The 18,249-nt window shown below is 39.6% G+C and overlaps 1 protein-coding gene across 1 annotated transcript in view; it reads right to left on the reverse strand.

The window, feature by feature from the left end:
- The window catches only part of PRKACB (protein kinase cAMP-activated catalytic subunit beta), a 143,676-nt gene extending 136,347 nt beyond the window's left edge, over positions 1 to 7,329 (reverse strand). The window contains exon 1 of the mRNA XM_027536722.1: positions 6,993 to 7,329. Within this exon, the coding sequence (XP_027392523.1) occupies positions 6,993 to 7,038 (46 nt within the window). The 5' untranslated portion in view covers positions 7,039 to 7,329. The remainder of the gene's footprint in view (positions 1 to 6,992) is intronic.
- Positions 7,330 to 18,249: the final 10,920 nt, after the last annotated feature.

Raw genomic sequence — 18,249 nt, forward strand, 5'->3', positions numbered from 1 at the left:
GTACCCTACCTTTACCATCTTGATCCAGACCCTCAAAGTCCCTCACTTGAGAGAGAGAGTCTTCTAATAGATTTCCTGCCTCCACTTCACTTGTTCCATATGCCATTTTCACATCACCATCTAAATAATCTCTCTAAAATCCAAATTTTATCATATCTTTCTCTTATTTCAGAGTCCACAGTAGCTTTGATAGTTTTATCCCATAGGATGAAATTTAAACTCTGCATTTTATGGTCTCTGTCCATTTCTTGAGTCTAATCTTGCATCGTACAATCTCCCCTCTTCCCTACCACCAACCCTGTCCTTTTTAGTCATAATGAACAACTTACTTTCTTCCTAGAATATGTCATGCTGTTTCAACCCTCTAGATCTTTGCTCACTCTGTGTGTTCTGTCTTCTCAGAACACACTTCTTCCTGTAATTCTACTGTTGAACACTTACCGTTTTCAATGCTCAACCCAGGGCTCACCTCTTCTTTAAAGTCCTTTTTGGACTTCATTCCCCACCCACCTCAGTGGAAATGACTATACTTTCTACTGGTTCCCCCAGTGAACTCAAGAAGCCATTTTTAACAGTTGTTTTTTGTTTTTTGTTTTTTTTTTAATTAAGTTGTTGACATGTCTGTCTCCCTCTTCTGAAATACGGGCATTCTGGAGCAGGTACTGGGTCCTGTTCAATCTTTATTCCCACAGACTTGCATAAAGTCTGTCATGTTTTAGGCACTCAATATATTAGAATGAATAAATGAAAGCATGACTGAATGAACAAAGAAAAGAACAATAGAAGATACTCTTGAAGGAATATTTTTTAAATTAAGAAAAATACTGAATATTATATGGTACTCACCTAGGTATATTTACCTCGCATAAATTCCACATTTTTCTATTTAACGTAGTTTTCTTCTTTCCCCACTAAAAACCTAAGATTTATTCCTTTGAGGAAATTTGGACATATATGTGTACTAGCATTTATTATCACATAAGTATACAGACAATTTTATAAACTATACTAATTACTTATTTTATTAATTTAATGGAATATGAGAATGATTATGGTCAACTCCTGACTATCTGGGCTTCCCAGCTAGGGCTAGTGGGAAAGAACCCACCTGCCAATGCACGAGAGGTAAAAGACGCAGGTTCAATCCCTTTCCAACCCCTGGAGGAGGGCATGGCAACCCATTCCAGTATTCTTGCCTGGAGAATCCCATGGTCAGAGGAGCCTGGCAGGCTACAGTCCATGGGGTCACAAAGAGTGGGACATGACCGAAGTAACTTAGCATACACTATCTGAAAGAATCTTAATAGCTATATGCTGACTTACTTAGGATCTTTTCATGTGCTGCTTCTGCCACTCAGCCATGGCTTACTTTTCTAAACTAGCTTTCATGGCTCTAATTATCCTGTTGCTGGCAATGAAAAGCAACAATATCCTAAGTGCAGGACACTGACCAGGAGAATGGGAAAAATGACTCATGAACAGGAGGTAACTTTATACAGTAAATAATCTGCACAAAATTGAATCACAGAATCATGGAACTGAATGTGATATTAATAAAATGTATTTATCATCCAAATAGTGTGGCTGTTTGTTTTGATTTTATTTTTTAAACTAATGAAGATTATTTCAAAATTCTGCGAATCTATCAAAATGGAACGTTACCAATTTTCCTTTAAAAACTAACTGAAAGTTTAAAGACATGAATAAGATATGAGATCACTAAATTTGTTCTTATTCAAAGCTATAAAAATTTTCATTGAAATATATTCACTGAGTTCCAGTATTAAAAACTAAAAAATTCTACTTCTAGTAGAGTCCAATAAGGAAATTAACTTTGTACCTAACTCTACAGATTATATACAAATTACTAGTTCACTAGGTTTGTAAAAGCTTATTTAGAGGAAAAACTGAAGAAATAAGTTAATGTCTAGTATGAGAAAATATAAATATAGCATTTTGTTCATATATGAACACTTGTGAGGATCTACAAATTACAAAGATGATGGAAAGATAGGTTGGTGTTTTTATTACATGCTATGCTCTAAACTTGGAGAAGGAAAGGGCAACCTATTCCAGTATTCTTGCCTGGAGAATCCCATAGATAGAGGAGCCTGGCAGGCTACAGTCCATGGGGTCGCAAGAGTCGGACACGACTTAGCGACTAAATCACCACCACCACCATGCTCTAAACTCTGCTATGCTCTAAACCTGTGCTGTCCAATATATCAAACACTAACTGCCGCATGTAAGTTAAAAATTCAGTTTCTCAGTTGCCCTGGTTACATTTCAAGTGCTCAATAGCTGCAGGCAGTTAGTGGCAACCACAGAAGACAATATAGATAGGAACATTTCTATCACAGCAGAAAGTCTGATCGGATAGTGCCAAACCATGCAAACCATGGTATAAAATGCAAATTTCCAAATACTTTTAAAATGGCAGTACAAGTTCAAAAAGTAATTTTTCAATTGGCTATTTCACAGAAAGGGAAACTATACATATATGAATGAGAAGAAAAAATTAAATACAAATATTAATGAAGGTTTAAGTATATAAAATCAATTTTCTATGGCTTACTCTGAAATTATACCATATTAAATCTGAAAAGACTTTCAAGGTAATTTAATCCTTCATCCTCATTTTATAGAAATTGAATCTAGAAGACAGCACAAGGAAAAAAAAATAACTTTCATTTAAGATATCTATTATATCCAAATAGTCACTATTGAAAACAACCAAAATTTCCTATAATAATACTGATTAAAGTGAAGTCTAAGCTATTCTGTGTGTCTGAGAATAAGCTTTTCTGTTACATACAGAGGATGTTTGCACAGTGGTTAGGATTTCAGGTTCTAAGGTTAACCTGCCTAGTTCAAATGTTACCCTTTCACTGAACGAGCTGTGCAACCTTAGGCAAGTCATTTAGGCTCTCTGAGCCTCCTTTTTCTCATCTATAATATAAAATGGAGAATAACTGAACTATGTTATATAGCTGAAAAGATTAAGAAAATCATGCATGCAAACTTGAAAGAATCTGGCACATAGTAAACCCTTAAAAAATGCTGGTTTTTATGAAACCTACATTTTGGTTGAACCTAGTCTACTAGTGGGTGACTTTCTTTAGCTTCATCTTCAAAAGTTCTTAAGACAGAGAAACACTCTGGAAAACATAAAAATAAAAATCATTGTATGAACACTAGTGGCTCTAGCACTTGCAGTCACAGAAGAATGTGCATCCAAACCTCTACCAACACTGTAACCACAGGCCTCAGCACCATGGTTCTGACAGTGTTACACATAAAGCCCACAGGCAACATGCGAGGGGAACGGAAATCCACTATGTGTGTGTGTGGCTTTTCTTTTTTTTTCATGAAATTAAAAAAAACTTTCAGGTCAAAATAGGTGACATGATTTTTATGTTGGGGACTGTGAATAAAGTGAAAGACAGGATAAGTGAAACAATTTTGAATGACAAGTTTAAAATTTCTCAGAGAATTTTATATGTTCACTTATTTTTCTAAAATTTATACTTCTGCCTATTAGCTGACGTTTAAATAACTACATTCAAATTTTGAGACCCCTATATTTATGAGAAGACTCCTATATTTATTTACTATATTTAGGAGAAGGGGATGACAGGATGAAACAGTTGGATGGCATCACCGATTCGATGGACATGTGTTTGACCAAGCTCCAGGAGTTGGTGATGGACAGGGAAGCCTGGCGTGCTACAGTCCATGCGGTCACAAAGAGCAGGACACAACTGAGCAACTGAACTGACTGATATTTATGAGAATAACTTTTTTTTAAATATACAAAACAAGCAGGTATGTAAAAGTAAGAGTTGCTCTTTCATTAAGTTTTAAGACATCTCAATACAATTTCCCAGTTTACCACAGTAGAATAGGTACCCAACTTAATGTTGGGCTTCCCAGGTGGCACAGTGGTAAAGGATCCACCTGCTAATGGGGAAGACGCAAAAGAGACATGCATTCAATCCCCGGGTCGAGAAGATCGCCTGGAGAAGGAAATAGCAACCCACTCCAATATTCTTGCCTGGAAAATTCCATGGACAGAGGAGTCTGGTGGCCTACAGCCCATGGGGTCACAAAGAGTTGGACATGACTGAGCGCAGTACAGTAAGCATTGGAGTACAGATTTCAATACAGTATAACATAAGCACCAGATGGTCCAAGCTAACTAAGACCCTTCTCAAATATTTTTATGCCCAACTTTATTGTTCTGGAATATTTTTAGAACTAAGGTCCAGAGTCACCTGTATGAGGCATGAGTCAAACCTCAAATCCTAACTGATCTGATATTTTTAAATCATTTCAAATCAAACACTTTCCTATTGGTAGTTTTCAGAGTTTTAATCTCATATTCCATAATGTTAGCATTTGTCATATTTTGCTTTTCAGTTAACTTTTATATGTATATTTTCTCTTTCACATTAGATAGTAAAACTTCTTGAGCTTTTACTTACAGGGTCTCCATATGAAACTAATACACTTGGTAGACACTTTGAAAATATTTGTGTTACTTGATTAGTTAGTGATGCAGAATGGATCAGGGGACCAGATTCAATTCCTTACTCTGATATCACTAACAGTATGATCTCAGCTCCTGCTTCTTCAAAGGTCAAGTTCTCTGGCTTTGAAAAGGAATGATTACATAGGTTGATCTCTAGGACCACTTACATTTCTAAAAGCTTACACTTTTATGTATTGGTTGAAGTTTAAATTCAACTCAGTTGCTCAGTTGTGTCCTACCCTTTGGCCCATGGATGACAGCATGCCAGGTTTAAATAACTACATTCAAAGTCTGAAAGGCATATATTGAAGTTTAAATATTCAAATTTTGAAAGCCATATATTTTCAAAAGTAATTTTTAAAACTATACAAATCAGTTAGCTATATAATGGTATAAGTTATTCTTTCATTAAATATTAAGATACATAGATTAAAATGTCTTTGTTCACCATGGTAGACCAGCAGCAACATGTACCTGATAACATTGCTCCAAATGAAATTACAAACTAATCAACATGTGACATTTCAAATGATTGTCCAGTGAGACAGTTATTTTCTCTTATCACTTCAGAATATGTATTCAAACTACTATAATGACCTTCAGTTTCCATAAATAAACTTCTATAAAAAGCTGGCTAACATACTTAAGAACTAGGCTGTCACTAACAGTTAAAGCTTATGAAAGAATTTACTCAAACATTTTTAAAGTTTCCATTCTGTTTCCAGTAAATATTCTAAGATTATCTCATAGCTAGGAGCTTCAAATGTCTAGGGGAGAAATTGTTTGATAACCTTAATAATGGAAATATATAGATCACAAAAGAGTCTACTATCACCATTAAAAATATAAACATTGTACAGGCCAGTACTTGTTAATAAAAAAAATCACTGATACGATTCAATTACCAAGCACATTTTGTAATACATTAATACATATTTTATCTTTATGTTAATAGAACTTCAAATTAGGAAAATGACAAAAGGCAGAAACAATTCTTTACACTTCCCTCATTTTTAATACTTTCTATAAAGTTACATTTGTGCAATTATAAGAAAAAAGACCACTGAAGTTCCACCTCTACATTATTTTTTAAAAATGTCCATCTCACGTATTGAAGACATTCAACTTTTCTGGAGCTCCTGAAAATTAACACCAAGATCTTATTGGTGAAACACAAACCACATAATTTGACCTAACTATTCATATTAAACAAAATGAATGACTAGATCTTTCCAAATTGATCCTGCTTTACTGATATGGGGGAAGTGAAGTGAAGTGAAAGTCTATCAGTTGTGTCTGACTCTGCAACACCATGGACTTTACTGTCCATGGAATTCTACAGGCCAGAATACTGGGTAGCCTTTCCCTTCTCCAGGGGATCTTCCCAACCCAGGGATCGAACCCAGGTCTCCCGCATTGCAGGCGGATTCTTTACCAGCTGAGCCATAAGAGAAGCCCTGATTTGGGGTGGGAGGAAGACTAAATTATGAAATTAACTTAAAACACGTTACAAACACAGAAACATTAAAAGATACTGTTTACACAAATTGGAATAAATCATCAGGTATCTCCTATTCATCTGGCATTGCCTCAAGGGCTTACATGTCATTTACTCCTAGTGACAAAACAAATACTTGTTATCTGTTCATTCTGAACTATAAGATCTGAGTTGTACTGGGCAAAGGCAAAAACCATCCAGATTTACTGATTGACTAATAGACAGACTCACAGATAAATAAACAAAACCATATGGCCATACAGTAAAGTGCAGAGTGCCTGCACTTGCAGCTCTCAGAAGAAATCCACGGTATTCTGGAAGCACTTCAACTCGGAGTAACCTTTAAGTTTTAGACATTGTAGCAAATTTTTGAATGTCTTAAGAGAAGGCAAATCTGTCCTGCTTTTTTTCTCTAATGGGAAAAGTTGCTGCTCACTCTTAATATATTTTCAGCTCCTAACCTGAAGAGATGGAGGATCTCTAAAACAGTTACCCATTTAGGATTAACCTCACCTGCGGAGAACCAGAGCAGCAGTCCCTCACCTGATGATAAAATTGGGTTAGACCCAAGTGATGGAGGGAAGAGAGACAACACTACCTGTGGCTCCCAAAGCGGGGGACGGGGTCGGGGGGCGGGAAGGGAGAGACGGCTTGGGATGGTCCACGAGACTTCTTTATCCCGACCATATTTGGGGAAGTGTCTAATCTTGGGAGTCCCCCTGCTCTAGTGTAAAAGGGAGTCACGGGGACCTCTCTCCTCCCTCGCCCTCTCCATCCGGCCCTCGACGCTCAGCTCTCTCGCCGGAGCTGGGGGGAGGGAGTGGAGGAGGAAGGCAGCTGGTCCCCAGGGCCCCCTTGAGTGGTTCCCGGCGGCCGCTGAGGCCTGGACCATGCCTGCGGCCTCCCGGCTCCGACCCCGCGCCAGCCCGCCCAGCGAGCCCCCAGACCCGGCCCTTGACTCACCGCTCTCCACCTCGCTGCCTTTCTTGGCGGTCGCCGCGTTCCCCATGACTGGGGCGATGGGAGGAAGGGGTGAGGGAAGGGAAGGGAAGCGGGGCTGGCACCGTCCCCGCCGCTCCACAGGCTACGGCAGCTCCCGCTTCTACACCGGTCACAGCACTCAGTGCTCCTGGGGCTGGCGCCCAGAATACGGGAGGGAAGACTAGGCAGGCTCTGAAGCCAAGGCTTCAGCGAACTCAGCCCCGGCGGCAACGGCGGTGGCAGCGGCGGCGGCGGCGGCGGCGGGCAGACACTCCCCCTTCCCCCGCCCCGCCCCCCCTGCGCGCCCCCGGGCAGTCGCGCACCCGGGCCCGGGACCCTGTCCCTCTTCGCCAGCGGGCGCGCGCGCCGGAAGTGACGTGCCGGCCCGGGACGCGGGCGGCGGGCTGAGGGGAGCCTCGGTCCGGGTAACCCGGCCTGGCACCTCAGCGGCCCACGGGGCTGGCGTGTGGTGGCCCGGGCTTACTCTCGGATGTCCATCCCAGAGATATGGGAGGCGGCGTGGGGACCGTTAGCTTTCAGGAACCTGTCGTCTCTTAGATGGCGTTGGTCATGCCCTGGAGCGGGGCCGCGGGAGGCCTTAAAGCGGTTTGCGTTGCATTCTTTGTGCCCCGCATCGCGGCGGCTCCTCGCTCAGAAGCTTCCGTGGCCCCACAGCCCCGCCGGTCCGAGAGGATCGCACGGTCTGGGAGGACAGGGCACAGGAGGGGAACCCCTTGGTTCTCGCCTCCGGGCTTTGCGGACTGATCAGTATCAAGCCATGGGAACAACCTCGTCCCTAATTCCGATCGTGGTTCGGAGCCTCTCTTTGCGTCCCAGATCCAGGTATTCGCCTAGCCCACCACGTTTTCCTCCCGGTTCTTAGATCGTCGGTCACTATCCCTTTGATGTTTCCCGTGCAACTTTCATCCGCTGTGGTTTTGCGGGATTGCTCTCAGGTTTTGTCAGATACCCCAAGCGGAAAGAACGGGAAGTATTGCTGTTTCTGGAGAATGTCTGTTGATGTGAGTCATTGTATTTAGCAACTGCGTAGATGTCAAAATAAATGCATTCCCAATTGGTAGTGGCGTTTTCCTTAGTATACATCTTAGAGCACTTGAATTGTGAATAGTAAACAGAACTGAAACCAAGTAATTTATGTGGCACTCCAGTGTTTTCTGTTGCATATTTCTTTGAACTTTGCGCTGTGTGCATTTATTCTACCACCAGGCAAGTCCTTATTCTAAATTTAGTGTAGAATAACTTAAGGAGGCACAGAAACTACATAAATTTATTTTGGGTCCCCAAGACACTAGGCACAGAAGATATTTAGTGGATACTTGTAGATTTCAAAGTCAGCATTGGAAATCTCTCAGAATTTTTAAAAATAGCTTTCATTACTGACAAAAGCAGAGTGGTAACTGTAGAAATTTCTCAGTAAGTTCTTCCCACTATTTCTTATAATTAATTCTGTTAATTTATCAAAGGTTTATATCATGTACTGTATTCCAAGTACTACCATGCAGATAGCAACTTATTGGATCCTCAAGAACTCTATGAGATGGAGTTTTACTATCATGATTTCACTTATGAACAAACTAATGCACAGAGATGTTAAGCAGTTTGCCCTAGATTACACAGCTAGTATATTGTGGAAGCAGGATTTGAACCTCTGTAATGGGGCTCCAAAGTATGACTTTTTATCCATAGTGTTATGTGGATGTTATGGTAAGTTGCTTTCTCTCCATTTAAATCCCCTTGACTTGAAAAGATGCATGCATAATGAGTTTATTTTGGGGGGGAAATTCATTATATCATTTTCTGGGTTTCCACTAAATCCAAGTAATATAAAAATTGTAGAGGAGGATTTGGACTAGGTGTAAGGTTTGTGTCAGCATGCAACAATGTTGCAACAATGTCATATCCTTCCAGTCACATTTAGTTTTGTGTTGTGGGTGTGATATTTCACCGTACCCACACAGCAAGTTCAGTAAATAGCATTGGAAGTGTGTTAGTTGCTCAGTTGTGTCAGACTCTTTTCAACCCCATGGACTGTAGCCTACCAGGCATCTCTGCCCACGGAGTTCTCCAGGCAAGAATACTGGAGTGGCTAGCCATTCCCTCCTCCAGGGGATCTTCCTGACCAGGGTCAGGAGATCTGACCCAATGCAGATCTCCTACATTGCAGGCAGACTCTTCACCATCTGAGCCACTAGCTGCTAAGTCGCTTCAGTCATGTCCGACTCTGTGCGACCCCATAGACGGCAGCCTACCAGGCTCTCCCGTCCCTGGGATTCTCCAGGCAAGAACACTGGAGTGGGTTGCCATTTCCTTCTCTAACTGAGCCACTAGGGAAGCCCCCAAATAGCATTAAGCCACATACCAAATTAAGAACAACTTTTTGATATACTTTGTTCTGGAATCCTGGAATGCTCATGCTGCCCTCATTGGTATGAGTTTTAAAATGTATACCTTTTCAGAGACCAGCTTTAGTAACAGAGCTGATGGGCTTCCCTGATGACTCAGATGGTAAAGAATCTGCTCGCAATGCAGGAGACCAGGGTTCAATCCCTGGGTCAGGAAGATCTCCTGGAGAAGGGAATGGCTTACCCACTCCAATATTCTTTCCTGGAGGATTCCATGGACAAAGAAGCCTGGCAGGCTACAGTTCATGGGCTCGCAGAGTCAGACACGACTAATCAACTAACACTTCCACTTTAATAATAAAACAGGTTTATGTGCATAACTTGTCCCTATCCTTAACATGATTTTGAATTCTAGGTCTCTAACAAGAGGACAGCCATTTGTTTAGTAAATTATTAATTTGCAGAAGAGACTATTGACGGGGATTACAGAGTTAAGATACCTTATAACTACATCCTAGAAAGTTAATAAGCAAAAATTCAACTTTAGAAATTTCTCCCTTTCTCTCTTAATTTAACTTTATCATTCATTGGTTAAGAAATTGTTAATTAAGAAAAAATGATCAACAACTGGAAATATCTTATTTTCTTTTTTCTGTATACTATTATTTCTGTTTTTTATGTTAATAATAAAAACTGCTATATTACACTGCTAATTTGTTCAGGGAAGATTATATGCTGAGTTTAGTTTAATGAATGATTTTCAGTTAGTAAACATTCACGATCATCTAGTTGTAATTATATAAAAATTGCTTTTTCACTATTAGAGAAAGTTCTCTTTAGAAATCCATTATTTATATAGCATCTAAAAGACTGTTTTAAGAATTGTTACTGTTTTGTTTTTTTTTTTTTACTTGTAGAAGGGGCAGAAATTTCATTAACTCTTATTCTTGAATGATTGGGACTAGCATAGGGCAACTGCTATTCTTTGCCACTAATGCCTTTTCTATAACCTAGACAAGTACAGAGGAAGAACTATATCTTGTTTCCCTAGGAAAGCAGATGCAGAGAGAAGGAAGTGATATGGAGAAAAGACATTGAGTTACCTTCCATATAATATTTTATCTAAGAACATGCAACATTCTGTCACAGGGAAAATTGAACCAGTGATAGTTGCTTTGGAAATAACTATCCTTACATTTTCTAGTACTTTATAAAAACGTTTTCACATGTCATTTTTTATCTGATTCCCACTACAAACCTACATTATATTAGCTACACTGTACAAATGAGAAAAAAGTTCAAAGAAGTGATGTAACTAGGCCAAGGTCACTCAAATGGTAAGTAGCGGAGTACTAGATTATATACCATTACCATGAGAGACAAATGTAATCTCAATCTCATTAAGATTAGTTTTTATTATCCACATTTTGCAAATGAGAAAACTAAGGCTTAGGAACAAAGAGCCCCCTGTTCTTCTTAAGAGTCACCTTTTCAGAAAGGAGTGAGAAAATGGGGGAAAATTAGTAAATTGTTATTCCTGTTTATTTTGTAGTTTTTGCTTAATTATAAACTAGATTTCCAAGACCTTTTAAAGTAAAGCACCCTCAGAAGCAATGTATGTCATAAATACTTGTTTTTCCTTTATAATCACCAGGACAGATAAAGCTGAAATAATTGTTGGAAATATGACCAGGTCATTTTGTTGTTTTTATATTGTATTTTACATCAAATAAGTGCAAATGAGAATTTATTTAACCATCATAAAATTATGATTATTTTTAATGATTTAACATTAAATCATCTATGAAAAGCATCTATGGTAACTTGTTATATAATAGGTACAATAACCCAATAAAACGGTGTATTCTTTGCATTTATGTTTCAACAGTGATTGTTCAACAGATATGATTAAAGCAAATTTGAAGAGTCTTTATTATATGCAAAACATGATGAGGGGACATCCCTGGTGTTCCAGTGGCTAAGACCCTGCACTCCTAATGCAGGGGGCCTGAGTTCCATCCCTGCTTAGGGAACTAGATCCCACATGCTGCAACTAAAGATCAAAGATCCCGCATGCTGCAACTAAGACCTGGAGCAGTGAAATAAATATTAAAAAATTTTTCTTTTACATTAAGCATGATAAGGGTACAAAAATGAATACAATCTGTTCCCTGCCCTCAAGAAGTTTTTGTTTATGGCAAGAAGGACCTGGAAGTAATTATGTAAAATAAGACTAATTAAGACTAATAAATAAATCACCAAGGAGACTTAAAGATAAGTACTATTAAATGATCAACCAAATAGAGAATTTAGAACTGGATTTTGCTCTTAAGCAGGTGGGGAAGATCAACCAAAACTAAGAACAGCAAACTAAGAGCAGAGGCTTATACAACTATCCTTAGATCACACCAGATCATATTCTATGGAAGGATGTTGTTAAGAGTCGTAATCTTCCCACCAGGATGTAAGCTATTTTGTCATCACCATGTCAACTCTATCCAGAATGATGTCTGGAAAAAAAAAAAAGTGGAGCTCAATAAACATTTGTGGAATGAATGAATAAGTGAATGAATGGTAATCTCAGACTACATCATACTCATTTGGGGTAACCTTACATGCTGAAAAAATGATGCCTTCACATTATGGTGTTGGAGAAGACTCCTGAAAGTACCTTGGACAGCAAGGAAATCATACCAATCTTAAGGGAAATCAACCCTGAATACTTACTGGAAGGACTGATGCTGAAGCTGAAACTCCAGTATTTTGGTCTTCTGATGCAAACAGCCGACGCATTGGAAAAGTCCCTGATGCTAGGGAGGATTGATGGCAGAAGAAGAGGGCGTCAGAGGATTAGGTGGCTGGATGGCATCACTGATGCAATGGACATGAACTTGGGTAAACTTTGGGAGATGTGAAGGATAGGAAGGCCTGGTGTGCCGCAGTCCATGGGATCACAAAGTGTCTGACATGACTGGGCGACTAAACAACAACTACATGACTTTTAAAAAGTGAGGGCTTTGTTCAGTATGTCATAGAGAAACATTGAAGATAGTTAAAGAAAAGAGTAATATATCACATTTTATTAGTAAGCTAACTGATAACAATGTGATGGATATATTGAATGAACTATAGATTGGCAGCAAGCTGAGCCATATGGCAGCTGTTGTAATAGAAAAATGATTTGAAATCATTGGGTGGTTTAGCAGTAATAGAAGAGAAGGAAAGAATGCATGTGAGGCATTTGAATTTAAGAGCAAGAGGATTTGGAAACTGAAAGCTCTTTAGCATAATACTCTTGCTAAATACTATGCTCTTTAGCATAATAAAAGTCATGGAAGCCCAATTCAAACTAGCTTAAGGACAAATAAAATGTATTGTGACAAAGAACTGGAAAGTCTAGATTGGACTCGACTTTAGTATTAGATTCAAGGCTGTATCTCCACCTATTCACCATAATTCTGCTTATACATTGAGTGTATTCTGCTAAATAGGCTTTCTTCATATGACAGATTTATATACTTCCAGGTAAGCAACTTAAAGAACAATCCCTTTTCTTTCTCAGTATCCATCTATTATAGATATATTCTACATATTTGTTTTGTATGGATCACAAGACCACTCCTGTGAAGAGAGGAGAGAGGATACTATGATTGGCATGGAATGTAAGAAATGCATTTTCTGGAAGAAGTTATTGTATAGGATAGACAAAAGCAATAGACACTTAATACAGTGAAATAAGAAAAATGTAAAGTTCTCAATCAATCTTCCTTCTTGGGTGATTGGATAACAGATATCAAGGAATGAAGGAGAGAAAACTAGTTTTTAAATCAGTGAGAGATGCATGATTTGGGTCGTACTGTGTTTAAGTTGGTTGTGTTCAGTTCAGTCACTCAGTCATGTCCGACTCTGCGGCTCCATGAATCGGAGCACGCCAGGCCTCCCATCCATCACCAACTTCCAGAGTTTACCCAAATTCATGTCCCTTGAGTCCGTGATGCCATCCAGCAATCTCATCCTCTGTCATACCCTTCTCCTCCTGCCCCCAATCCCTCCCAACATCAGGATCTTTTCCAATGAGTCAACTCTTCTTGTGAGGTGGCCAAAGTATTGGAGTTTCAGCTTCAACATCAGTCCTTCCAATGAACACCCAGGACTGATCTCCTTTAGGATGGACTGGTTGGGTCTCCTTGCAGTCCAAGGGACTCTCAAGAGTCTTCTCCAACACCACAGTTCAAAAGCATCAATTCTTCAGCACTCAGCTTTCTTCACAGTCTAACTTTCACATCCATACATGACCACTGGAAAAACCATAGCCTTGACTAGACGGACCTTTGTTGGCAAAGTAATGTCTCTGCTTTTTAATATTCTGTCTAGGTTGGTCATAACTTTCCTTCCAAGGAGTAAGTATCTTTTAACTTCATGGCTGCAGTCACCATCTGCAGTGATTTTGGAGCCCAAGAAAATAAAGTCTGATACGATTTCCACTGTTTCTTCATCTGTTTCCCAGGAAGTGATGGGGTCAGATGCCATGATCTTCGTTTTCTGAATGTTGAGCTTTAAGCCAACATTTTCACTCTCCTCTTTCACTTTCAAGAGGCTTTTTAGTTCCTCTTCACTTTCTGCCATAAGGGTGGTGTCATCTGCATTTCTGAGGTTATTGATATTTCTCCCGGCAATCTTGATTCCAGCTTGTGCTTCTTCCAGTTCAGCGTTTCTCATGATATACTCTGTATATAAGTTAAATAAGCAGGGTGACAATATACAGCCCTGACATACTCCTTTTCCTATTTGGAACCAGTCTGTTGTTCCATGTCCAGTTCTAACTGTTGCTTCCTGACCTGCATATAGGTTTCTCAAGAGGCAGATCAGGTGGTCTGGTATTCCCATCTCTTTCAGAATTTTCCACAGTTTGTTGTGATCCACACAGTCAAAGGCTTTGGCATAGTCAGTAAAGCAGAAATAGATGTTTTTCTGGAACTCTCTTGCTTTTTCCATGATCCAGTGGATGTTGGCAATTTGATCTCTGGTTCCTCTGCCTTTTTAAAAACCAGCTTGAACATCTGGAAGTTCACGGTTCACATATTGCTGAAGCCTGGCTTGGAGAATTTTGAGCATTACTTTACTAGCATGTGAGATGAGTGCAATTGTGTGGTAGTTTGAGCATTCTTTGGTATTGCCTTTCTTTGGGATTGGTATGAATATTGACAGAGTGCCTGATAAGCTATGGACTGAGGGTCGTGACACTGTACAGGAGACAGGGATCAAGACCATCCCCATGGAAAATAAATGCAAAAAAACAAAATGGCTGTCTGAGGAGGACTTACAAATAGCTGTGAAAAGAAGAGTAGCGAAAAACAAAGGAGAAAAGGAAAGATAATAAGCATCTGAATACAGAGTTCCAAAGAATAGCAAGAAGTGATAAGAAAGCCTCCTCAGAGATCAATGCAAAGAAGTAGAGGAAAACAATAGAGGAAAACAATAGAATGGGAAAGACTAGAGATCTCTTCAAGAAAATTAGAGATACCAAGGGGACATTTCATGCAAAGATGGGCTCAATAAAGGACAGAAATGGTATGGACCTAACAGAAGCAGAAGATATTAAGAAGAGGTGGCAAGAATACACACAAGAACTATACAAAGAAGATCTTCATGACCCAGATAATCACCATGGTGTGATCACTCACCTAGAACCAGACATCCTGGAATGTGAAGTCAAGTGGGCCTTAGAAAAGCATCACTACGAACAAAGCTAGTGGAGGTGATAGAATTCCAGTTGAGCTCTTTCAAATCCTGAAAGATGATGCTGTGAAAGTGCTGCACTCAATATGCCAGCAAATTTGGAAAACTCAGCAGTGGCCACAGGACTGGAAAAGGTCAGTTTTCATTCCAATCCTAAAGTTGGTTGTGTAGCATCTATTAATATGTGGGGATGATGAATAGTGGGCAAACGCAGAGTTATATCAGTTCAGGAGTCATGAATCAGTGTAAAGATGAGAGTCAAAGCCACAGCTCTGAAAGAAATCACGTAGGGAGAAAATAGAATGGTGGAGAAAAAAGCAACAGGAACAGACACTTACAGAACAGAGAAGAGAGAGGAATGCTAAAACAATCCTGATGTAAGAGCCTGGAGTGGTCAGACAAGCTGAAACAGAACCAGCAAATGTATTTATACAAGTCAAGAAAGAAAGTGGACTATCATTTAGATTGACTGCATACTAGAAATCGACTCCATTTAAAATAAGCAAAACAGAAATTTATTGAAAGAAAATACAGTTGCTTATAGGAAGAATAAGAAAACTGAAAAACCAGACTTGGTGTGCTCAAGAACCAGGCAGCCCCACAGAGTCCAAATAGTAGTTATTGCTTGGACATTTTTCCCTAAAATAGCTAATGGAACAACAAAACATACACTATTTTCAGTCTTGTTCCTTTCCCATAATTCAGTTTCTAAGGAGAGAATTCACTTGCCACCTTGGGTTAAATTTCTGCTGCTTCTGCAGAACAAGGCAACCGACTTGCAGTCCCATGGGACTCATTAGTGGAGAAGCAGAAGTTTCTCAGTAACAAAACAAGATGGAATAGAAACTGAGCACTCAGTAGGACAGCAATATCCACTGCAGAGGATTTATTAAACAGTGTTAGTAAAGACAAATGTTTCTCTTCAGTAGAGGTGTAATGAATTACCCTTTCTCTCCTCCAAAAATATGTACTGGATTTTGTTAAAAAAAAATATCATAGACTTTCTTCATTTGAATATACCAGAAATATTTTGTTACCTGATGTGGTAGGCAGAATAATGCCCTTCCAAAAGATGTCCATGTCCTAATCGACAGAATCTGAATATGTTACCTGGAATGGCAAAGGAAAATTAAGGTTGCAGAAGGAATTGAAGTTGATAATTAGCTGGAAAAAAATTCTTACCACTAAAACTCATTATTCTGGACTATCCCTATGGGCACAATAATGATACAGAGGTAAAAAAGTGCAAGAGGGAAGAAGATGTCAACCAAAAGTCAAGAAATGTGGGCAGCCAATAGAGTTGGTAAGAGCAAGAGTCTCTCCTAGAAGGACTTCCCTGGTGGTCCAGTGGCTAAGACTCTCCGTTCCTAATGCAGGGGGCCGGAGTTCAACCTCTAGTCAGAGAACTAGATCCTGCAGACCTAAACTGAAGATCCTGCATGCCTCAACTAATGATACCATGTGCTTCAACTAAGACCTGGTGCAGTCAATTAACAACAACAACAAAAAGATTCTCTCCCAGAGTCTCCGGAAAGGAACCCAGTCTTCCTGAGACCTTGAGCCCAGTGAGATCAGAGTCAGATTTCTGACCTCTTGAACTGTGAGATGATAATTCTGTGTTGTTTTTAACCACCAATTTTATGGTAATTTGTTACAGCAGCAATAAAAAATTAATACATCCAACACCATTTTAAAATAGAGGGAGCTAGGTTAAAAAATTTGCTAAATTATCCAGACTGAAACCCAGGCTCTAGATTCTAGCTAGTGTTCATTGCACTTCACCCAAGAGCATTAGAAATTCTTACCGTTGAACCTCATTATTTGGAAACACTGATTTCCTGGAAACAGGATAAAGAAGGAAAAGGAAGTTTAATTTCCTCCTAAATGATCCTGTTAAATGACTATTGAGTGTCTTATTAAAGAGAAGGAAGTTTAAGTAAAATTTAGTTTTTCTGATCTGGAAGTTTAAAGGGTATTTAAATAACATCTGTGGAATGTGACAGAACCATGGTTGAAAATTAAGGATTTTTATTTATTTGTTTATTACTTTAAATCCGGCAATCACTCTTCTCAATATTTATTTCCAAAGGTTTTAGCTTATACTATGTAGAAGTTGACTCATTGGAAAAGACCTTAATACTTGGTAAAATTGAGGGCAAGAGGAAAAGAGGGAGACAGAGGATATGATCGTTGGACGGCATCACTGACTCAATGGACATGAGTTTGAGCAAACTCCAGGAGATAGTGAAGGACACAGAAGCCTGGTGTGCTGCAGTCCATGGGGTTCCATGGGGTTTCAAACAGTCAGACATGACTTAATGACTCAACAACAACAATGTACTACTTATTTCTCTGAGAAATGTTGACTCTTGTTAAATAAAAGGTGCTATTTACTTTTTAAAAATAATTGTGCAAGTTTAGGAATGGCTAGAGAAACTGAGCTGCTCAGTGTAACTAAGAGAAAATTCAAAAGTCCAGAGTAATCCAAGAGGAAAGGAGTGAAGAGGAGAGATAAGAAAGGAAGAATTAGCAAGACGTCAGAAGATGAGTTTTTATATGGAGTGATGCAGACAACGACAGCTAAAAGTTCTAACTGTAACTCTAAGTTGTTTCCTATGTAACACGTAAGTTCAGTTCAGTACAGTCGCTCAGTCGTGTCCGACTCTTTGCGACCCCATGAATCGCAGCACGCCAGGCCTCCCTGTCCATCACCAACTCCCGGAGTTCACCCAGACTCACGTCCATCGAGTCAGTGATGCCATCTAGCCATCTCATCCTCTGTCGTCCCCTTCTCCTCCTGCCCCCAATCCCTCCCAGCACCAGAGTCTTTTCCAATGAGTCAACTCTTCGCATGAGGTGGCCAAAGTACTGGAGTTTCAGCTTTAGCATCATTCCTTCCAAAGAAATCCCAGGGCTGATCTCCTTCAGAATGGACTGGTTGGATCTCCTTGCAGTCCAAGGGACTCTCAAGAGTCTTCTCCAACACCACAGTTCAAAAGCATCAATTCTTCAGCACTCAGGCTTCTTCACAGTCCAACTCTCACATCCATACATGACCACAGGAAAAACCATAGCCTTGACTAGACAGACCTTTGTTGGCAAAGTAATGTCTCTGCTTTTGAATATGCTATCTAGGT

The sequence above is a fragment of the Bos indicus x Bos taurus genome, chromosome 3 (genome assembly GCF_003369695.1).
Source record: "Bos indicus x Bos taurus breed Angus x Brahman F1 hybrid chromosome 3, Bos_hybrid_MaternalHap_v2.0, whole genome shotgun sequence".
Classification (NCBI taxonomy): domain Eukaryota; kingdom Metazoa; phylum Chordata; class Mammalia; order Artiodactyla; family Bovidae; genus Bos; species Bos indicus x Bos taurus.